General features: G+C 43.6%; 1 protein-coding gene across 6 annotated transcripts in view; it reads left to right on the plus strand.

Annotated features, from left to right (window-relative positions):
* MTM1 (myotubularin 1) overlaps positions 1-8,346 on the plus strand; it is a 98,071-nt gene extending 89,725 nt beyond the window's left edge. For all 6 annotated transcript variants that reach the window (XM_032620379.1, XM_032620382.1, XM_032620383.1 and 3 more), the window contains one exon: positions 6,656-8,346. In XM_032620379.1, coding sequence (XP_032476270.1) covers positions 6,656-6,823 — 168 coding nt within the window. In that variant the 3' untranslated portion in view covers positions 6,824-8,346. The remainder of the gene's footprint in view (positions 1-6,655) is intronic.
* Positions 8,347-9,022: the final 676 nt, after the last annotated feature.

The following is a 9,022-nucleotide window of genomic DNA, read 5'->3' on the forward strand; positions in this document are numbered from 1 at the left end:
CTCTCTCGCTTCGTCCCAGCTTCCCCTTCCCCTTCCCCGTGTCCTCAAGTCCATTCTCTAGTAGATCTGCGTCTTTATTCCCATCCTGCCCCTAGGTTCTTCATAACCATTTTTTTTTTAGATTGCATATATATGTGTTAGCATACGATATTTGTTTTTCTCTTTCTGACTTACTTCACTCTGTATGACAGACTCTAGGTCCATCCACCTCACTACAAATAACTCAACTTCGTTTCTTTTTATGGCTGAGTAATACTCCATTGTATATATGTGCCACATCTTCTTTATCCAGTCATCTGTGACACTTGCTTTTAAACACAACTTTAGTTAAAAATTGTTAATTACTAAACCATTTATTTTTTAAATTAATTAATTTATTATTTTTGGCTGCGTTGGGTCTTCGTTGCTGCACGCGGGCTTTCTCTACTTGCAGCGAGTGGGGGCTACTCTTTTGTTGCAGTGCACAGGCTTCTCATTGCAGTGGTTTCTCTTGTTGTGGAGCATGGGCTCTAGGAGCGTGGGCTTCAGTAGTTGTGGCTCACGGGCTCAGTAGTTGTGGCTCGCGGGCTCTAGAGCGTAGGCTCAGTAGTTGTGGCACACGGGCATAGTTACTCCGCGGCGTGGGGGATCTTTCCAGACCAGGGCTCGAACCCATGTCCCCTGCATTGGCAGGCAGATTCTTAACCACTGTGCCACCAGGGAAGACCCACTAAACCATTTATTTTGATTGGTGTTAAACTTACATTTTTCCTGACAACATGAATAATACATTTTTTTTTTTTTACTAAGATGTAAACTAATTTAAAGCTCTGGAAACTTTCTGAGTTTTGATTGTCAAGGATTTTCTTTAATCATTGTAAGTTGTTAGACATCATAAGAAGGTTCTTTCCAGCGACTGGACTGAGATGGTCCTTTAAGGAAAAGGAACATTTTCTACTCTCTGTTCAGGTGTATGTACTTGTCAGCTAATATGAGAGTGCTCTTTACTTCTAAAGTAAAGATAATTGATCTGGCAAAGGATAGTACAGTCATTTGGCCATTTCTCGCTCCAACATGGCAATGGTGATTTTTGAAGCGAAAGACTGCACATTTTATTAAAGGCACAGTCAGGCTTTCCCTTCTCCCAGCCTCACTGCATCCAAGATCAGAAGGAAAGTCCAGCCTGTTTGTGAGGGCTTGGAAGTATGTCCACTGAGCCGTTTGTTCTAAGTGCTCTAAATAGTCAATATTTGCGGTTGCTCTCTGTAAAGGTTTGCACGTTTTCCTGCAGTCCCAGGCCAGTCTTGCGTAAGCAGCAGCTTTAATCCCACTACAAATAGTCGGGCAACAGCAGGGCCCGGTGCTCAGTCTGGCCCTCGGTTTGTTTATTCCACTCTGGCAGCTGGCCACACGCCAGTGTGTGTGTGCTCTCTCTTCCCACTGGGGAAATGCACGTTTAAGCCGGCCCTCTTGTTTCAAGGTCTCTGCTTGCTTGCATGAAAGCCTTTGCAATTTTGTAATGGTTGAAATGTGTAGTCTTTTGGAAAGTGACAGATTCCAGGGCTTGAGAACATACACTTGTTTAGTTTGGGATTTGAGAAGCACACAGAGGGAATGCCTTTAGCGTAGCTCCAGCATTTGGAATATCAAGTAAAGAGGAAATGGGAATTTTTACAGGGTTCTAAGCAGTGTTACATGGGGTGTGTTCCTTTTCTGATTAAAAAATATAGATGAGCACCGTTTGTCCTATAAATTTCACCTTTTCTGCATTTATCATGGCTTTTTAAAAAAACATTGCTTTTTAGAAAATGTTGACAATTTCTGTACAGATTCTATAATCTCCTGTCACCCATCTGTACTTGGAGAAATTCTTGAAATTGCAGGCATTTAGAGCAATTCATTTATGATATACAAAGGTCATGACAATTGTGTGACAAGTCAAGTTTGCAGGGACATCACTGGCAGAACTTACTGTGATGTGTTTCTCCCCCTTATTCTCCCAGAGCTTAGCAAAATGGAACTGGGCCGGGTAGGAATGCATATTTGTTTGATTGAGGTTTTTATTTTGAGACACTGATTGGTGATCGGTGACATTTACCCGAAGAAAATAGCTTACCCTTTCTATATAGATTTTCTGAACGTCAAGGGTCCTACACGCGTCTTTGTTGTCGCTCGGCATCTTGTGTTTTCATCTACCGAATACTGAGCGTTCCCATGCGTCAGGCACTGGGGGGACCCAGAAATTAAGAAGAGGTGGTCTCTGCCCACAAGGAGCTCCCAGACTGGCAGGGGCACCCAGGAACGTAAGCCGATGATGACAGACAATCGAGGAGAAATGTGGAAACGGAAGTGTGAATGAAGTGCATCAGGTTTCCCGAAAGATCTTATGCAGGACGTTATTTCATACAGAAATAGATTACAATCCAATCACGTAGGACTTTGCCAATTATATAACGTAGACCTAAAAGAATATCCTTAACCACTGAAGCCATTACTCAGTTGTGTGGCCCAGTCGGTATACAGGCAGTGACTGTGGTAAACTATCAGACCGATGCTTACATTTGACAAGCTATGAATAAGCAAACTTGGTACTTTTATGTAATATGAGGCAGTTGCTCATGCTGAAAGCCTAAGGATAGTTTAGTCACATAAACCTGCGTGGGACCTTCGGCTGCTGGTGAGTCGCGTATTGTCCTTTGGGGACCTCTGCACTCCACGTGGCTGTGAACCAGAGTTGCCCCGGGCAGTTCCCATTTTGCTTAGGATCACAGCGAGGACAGACATTCGCAGGCTTACGTGGGTGGGGTTTAAGTCATTTCTGATAGAAAAGTTAGAACTTCATGCTTCATTCCCCAAGGGAGACGTCGAGGTGTGGGATTTATAGTCACTTGACTACGGATTTCATTTCTCATCATTGTGTCCTTTGATACACTGTCACAAATGCACTCTTTCCTTCTATTATATCCTCTAAATTGGTTTTGTTTGTTTATAGACTAATGACTTCTACATATTTTGTACGCATTACTAGATAGAATTGTCTTCTTATTTCTAATAGTTTTCCAACTCTATAGCCTCGTCATTGGCAAATATGATTGTTTTACCTCTCATGTATTTGTCTTGTCTTAACTGTACTTGCCGGTACAATAACAAACAGATTCTGACAGTCATATGGGAAAGAGAGGTTTTCAAAATAGCCAAGGCCAGAAACAGGGCGTGGAGGTTCGGAGACTGGGGAGGGTGGGAAGGTGGCGGAGGGGAAAGGATGGACTGTTGATGGTAAATGTTTACTGGTAAGTGGTCCTGACACAGCAGATGTCACACGTCCACACAGACCTCCCGTTCCCCGAACCTGCTCCTCCCTCGGGTTTCCTCATCGCAGCGCTCGGCAGCTCCATCCTACACGCCCTGCCCAGAAACCTTACACTCGTCCTCCCGCCTGCCCGCTTTAAAACAGTAGCTTCATTGAGGTATAATTGACATGTAGTAATCTGTACACATTCCAAGTGTGCGGTGCGGTGGGTTTTCACACGTGTCTATACCTGTGACACTACGAGCACAGTCGAGGTTGTGAACATACCATCCCCAGCAAAGGCTTGTGTCACCACAGGTGAGCTTCCGTTTTCCAGTCATCCTCGTCTCCCTGCTCTCTCATCCCAGGCTGTCAGGAGAGCCTGCTGGGCTCGGCCTTCAGAAACCCGTCCAGCCTCCGAGCCTGGGGCCGTGCGTTGCTGCAGAGCCTTCCAGCTGGACTCTCAGATTCTCAGCTTGCTTCCCTCTAGTGTGTTCTCAGCACGGCAGCCAAAGTGCTCCTCGTGAAATATACCCCCCAGGTGCCAGCACTCCTCTCCTCGGCACTGTCCAGGCAGCCGCTCGCCTCCCCCGGGGTCAAAGCCCAAGGCCCAAAGCCTCAGACCTCTTGAGGCCTTGTGTGGCCCCCACGCCATGCCTGACCCCTCTGACCTCCCGGCCTCCCCACCGAAGACTCGTGCTCACACACCCTGATTTGGCCACACTGGGCTCCCTGCTCAGCCTCAAGACACTCTAGCATCTGCTTGGTCGCCTCCCCGTTGAAAGTGTAACCAGCGTGTCCCCATCCCTCTCACCCTGCTCTCCTTTTCCGTAGGCCTCATCACCTTCCACGTCCTGTGTACCTCACAGGGTTGTCTTCGTTGTTTGTCTCCCCCTGCTGGAAGAGAAGCACCATAAAAGTGGGCATTTGGGCCTCCTTTGTTCACTGATGTACCCTGAGCACCTAGAGCAGTGTCCGGCCCTCGGTGGAGCACATTCAGAGAAAAATGGGCAAAGGATATTAACGGGCAGTGCGCAGCACTTACTGGGTGTCAGGTGCTCTACCAAGCATTCCTGTTCTAATGCCAATACGCATTTTGGAAAAAACCTTACATTCTGCAAAGTCATGCAGTAAAAAGAACAGGGACTTAACAGGAGGGATGGGGCTAGGAGGTAGGAGGAGACCCCTCCAAACCCGTGCACCTCTGTAACCAGAGCGCTGACGAAAGCAGCAATCAGGCCTTGGCAGCCCGTAGTGGGTTGAATGGTGGCCTCCAAACGACACATCCACTTGGAACCTGTCAATGTGACCTTATTTGGAAAAAGGGTCTTTAAGGATATAATTAAGTTCAGGATCTCAAAATGAGATCCTCCTGGGTTTATTCAGGCCCTAAATCCAATGGAGAGGAAGATTTGAGAGACAGGATGAGGCCATGTAAAAACAGAGAATGACTGGAGTGATGTGGCCACAAGCCAAGGAAACCTAGAGCTGCCAGAAGCTAGAAGAGGCAAGGAAGGCTCCTCCCCTAGAGCCTGTAAAGGGAGCGTGGCCCTGCTGACAGCCTGATTTGGGGCTTTCTGCCCTGCAGAACTGTGAGAAAATAAATTTCTGTTGTTTTAAACCATCAAGTTGATGTTCATTTGTTATGGCAGCCACAGGAAACTCATACACAGTCTTAAACCCCAGGGCTCCTGCCCCCTTCTCTGAGATGCAGGTCCTGGAGAGCATCTGCCTCTGATACAGACCATTCTGACCAGTACAACTCAGATCCAGGGTATAGCCTTCTTCATCAGCGTAGCATCTTCTCAACTTCCTTGTTGGTACTCGCAGCTTCAGCAGATAGCTTAATGCAGTGGAAAGCAGGACAGTTCTAGAAGCCACTAGCCATAAAGGAAGGCACTTCTGTAGACTTTCAGCTTTTTTCTTAATGTCCTCATATATTGCTCAAGCTTTCTAGAAGCTTGCCCTTGATCACTTCAGAACCTTAACATGTTGGCAAGGGAGTCTAGGGTCTGTTCTGTTGTATATTTTGGCCTGGGTGGTGATTACATTAGTGTATATGTATGCAAAGATTCATTGAGCCGAACATTTTTCAAAGATTTGTTTGCATTACTGTATGTAATTTCTGTCTCAATACAAAAGTTTAAACAATTAACATCCCAGGGTTATTAAATAAAAGTACCAAGTATTAAATTGGTACTTAAATTGGTACCAGGGAGAATCTCATTGTGTTTTGGTGTAACTTCTACCTTTGTACTGCCATCAGTCCCCTATTTATCAATCAAAGACATCAGTGTTGTACCAGAACAGACTGTATTGACTAACTTCAGTCTCACGACAACCCTGTGGTCTGGGCTGGTTTTATTCCCATTTGACAGATAGGGAAATGGAGGCACCCAGAGAGTTGTCACACAGCTGTTAAGAGGCAGACTGGAGATTCACACGAGGCTGCCCGTCAGAGCCACTGCTTTCAGCCATGCATGTGAAAAGATGTGCTAATGCAGAGTGATGCAAACTAAAGCTACCACAAGATGCCATGTTACACTCATCAAATTGGCAAAAACTCTTTCTCTTACGTTGCTAAGTTCTAATGAGGATGTAGAGCTACAGGAATCACCAGATGCCGCTAGTGGGAGCATAAGGTCATCTCCCCACCTCAGAGAACAATTGGGCAGCATCTAGTAAAGTTGAAAAGACCATACTGTCCTCTCCAGCAGTTCCTTCCTCACCCACCAGGAAAATTCCTTCGAGAAACATTCACATACAAGTCTGAGGAGGTGTGTCCAAAGATGGCCCGGCGTCACTTATAATAGTGGGGAATATCCCACTATTGGGAATGGATAGATCAGCTGTGGTTTATTCATTCAACGAATTCAATTGGGATCTGCTTGAGAAAAATAGTCGGATCACAATGTCGGTCGATAAGTACAGAATACCACCATTGATGTAAATTTTCACCAAATAGAGAAGAACGGTGTACTTTGTTTCTGGATATTCATTGAGAAGAAAAGTGTCACAAGTCTGCTCGGGAAGGAAGGCTGCATGCCAACCTGAGAAGAGTTGTTGCCTCTGGGAGTGAAAGCGGGCAGCAGGGACAGGTGACACAGGAGCCCGGAGCTGTGCCCGGGTTGATGCATTTTAAAAAGATGCTGACGCATGTGTGTGGATATGTGTACGTGAGTTATTTCTTGGTGGCAAATAGCTGGGTGTTTTTCTAATTAATCTTTGTGCTTTTCTGTATTTGTAAGTTACGCAGTATTGAAGGGAGTGATGTGCGTTAACCCACAACGAGCGAGTTTGTTCAGAAAGCGGCAGCCGCAGCAGATGTGGGGCACAGGCGTGTCATGGTGGCGGAAAGTGGGAACTCACATCTGTGCTTCTTTCCAGCAGCCAAATCCGGTGGAGCAGCGCTACATGGAGCTCTTGGCCTTGCGCGACGAGTACATAAAGCGACTTGAGGAGCTGCAGCTCGCCAACTCTCCCAAGCTTTCCGATCCCTCGACCTCACCTTCTAGTCCTTCGCAAATGATGCCCCACGTGCAGACTCACTTCTAATAAAGGAGATAGCTGACTTTCATTCGGGGCCTCTGTACAGAGTAGGTTAAAAACATTTGCCTCCATGTAGAACTTGAACTAACATAATCTTAAACTCTCGAACATGTGCCTTCTAGAATACATATTGCAAGAAAACTACAGTGTCTACACGGCAATCGGAAGAAAGGAGCCCAGATGGGGTTTTGGAAAATCCTGATACCTTCCAGAAGCAGTTTTTGAAAGATAATATTTAAATTATATTTACCTCTTCAGAAATACTATGTGTACAATATGTATCTTGTGGGCCTCATTGGAACAACATTTTTAACTAAAGGGGAAAGAATATATGTTTGTGAAATGGATATACCTCGAACTGCTTATAGTAGTTGCTTAGGGTGATCTAAAAGGAACCCAAATGTGAAAGATGTGTGTTCCTGCCAAAACCAAATTGAGCTCAGCTTCCAAGGCATAATCCACAAGCAAGGTGTTTAAATAATTGCCAAATTTCATACCATCGTAAGTGTGATGACTTAAGGACAAATAGCTGTGTAGATGAGCTTTCCATTATTTTGAAATTTTGGAATATGAAGTATTTTCCCCAAGAGAAGCTTATTTTTATATTTAAAAAAAAACTGATAACGCCCAGTTAAATATGATTTGATTGTTTTTAACATTGCCAGTTCTGTTTCCTAAGTTCTTTCATGAGCTTGCCTAGGATTCTGACCTATTTTCAGGTGGTAGAAACCCCTTCTATAGCACTGTTTGAAGATGTCGGATGCATTATGCTGCTTATGTGAATGTTTTCGCAAACGTTGCTCTAGTCAAACTAGCTGATCTGCCAAAGCGTCGGGTTGACCATCTTGGATGTGTGAGCTGTCGCTAGAGCAGCATCCTTTGAAATAAAAGCCGCAGATGTACATTTGTTGAGCGTATTCTTGAAAGTATGGTGTTTATGCATTTCAATTTCAGTGGTGTTCGACACCCCTCCCCACCCAGGCGTGCATAAAAACTGGTTCTACAAATTTTTACTTGAAGTACCCAGCGGTTTGCTTTTTCAGGTTTTTTTTTTTGTAGTATTAAATGCAATTTCAAATGCAGTTCTATTTGATATCTGAACTAATTCATTTAGTCAGTATATTTGTAAAAGTTAAGGCTACAGTTAAAAAACAATTAATGTGTTCTACAGTGATTTGTAAAGGACTATTTATAGCTAATATGGTTTTGTTTTCAGTGAATTAAGAGAGATTAAATATATCTTTGTAAATTATTTTATGTCATAGCTTAATGGTCTACCAAATAAGACATCTCAAATGCAGTAGTATAAATGTATAAATTTTGTATGTATAAGAAATTTTTTAGACAGTCTCTTGCTTTTTGTAAACGCTGTAAATATTTCATAAATTAACAAAGTGTCACTCCATGAAAAGAAAAAAAGCTAATACTAATAGCTGAAAGGATTTTGTGAAATTTCATGACAAATGTTTCATGGCAATAATGACTAAAGACCTGCTGTAATAAATATATTAACTAAACATTGCACTCTATTCCCAGGGCTGTAACTGTGTATGTGTCTTAAATGTGCGTGTTGCCCATCTTACTTGCTTTTCCTGGATCTACTTCACATGCCCTTTATCTTACTAGCAACCTTGTATAGGGCTCTCCCCAAGTCCCAACAATATTGGAAATTTAAGTACATTAACAATGCAGATTTTAAGCCACAGCTACCTTCATTTTTTAAAATGTATTTTATTGCAGTATAGTTGATTTACAATGTTGTGTTAATTTCTGCTGTACAGCAGAGTGATTCAGTTATAAATATATATATATATTCTTTTTCATATTTTCCATTATGGTTTATCATAGGATATTGAATATAGTTCCCTGTGCTATACAGTAGGAGGACCTTCTTGTTTATCTATTCTATATGTAATACTTTGAACCTGCTAATCCCAAACTCCCAATCCATCCCTCCCCCATCCCCTCTCCCCTTTGGGCAACCACAAGCCTGTTCCCTATGTCAGGCCACAGCTGTCTTTATTAAAGTAGGGATAGCTTTCACAGAAGTGCTGGGCTGCAGAAACGCAAGACTTTCAGACTCCGGATGGAGAACACAGCAGTTGACATTAAGGGAGATTAAGAGACTGGTTGAAACAAGTCATACTCGATGTCTCTTTAGGTAAGAATTATTAAAATTCTTCAAATGCGGCCAACTGGAAATTC

The sequence above is a fragment of the Phocoena sinus genome, chromosome X (genome assembly GCF_008692025.1).
Source record: "Phocoena sinus isolate mPhoSin1 chromosome X, mPhoSin1.pri, whole genome shotgun sequence".
NCBI classification, from domain to species: domain Eukaryota; kingdom Metazoa; phylum Chordata; class Mammalia; order Artiodactyla; family Phocoenidae; genus Phocoena; species Phocoena sinus.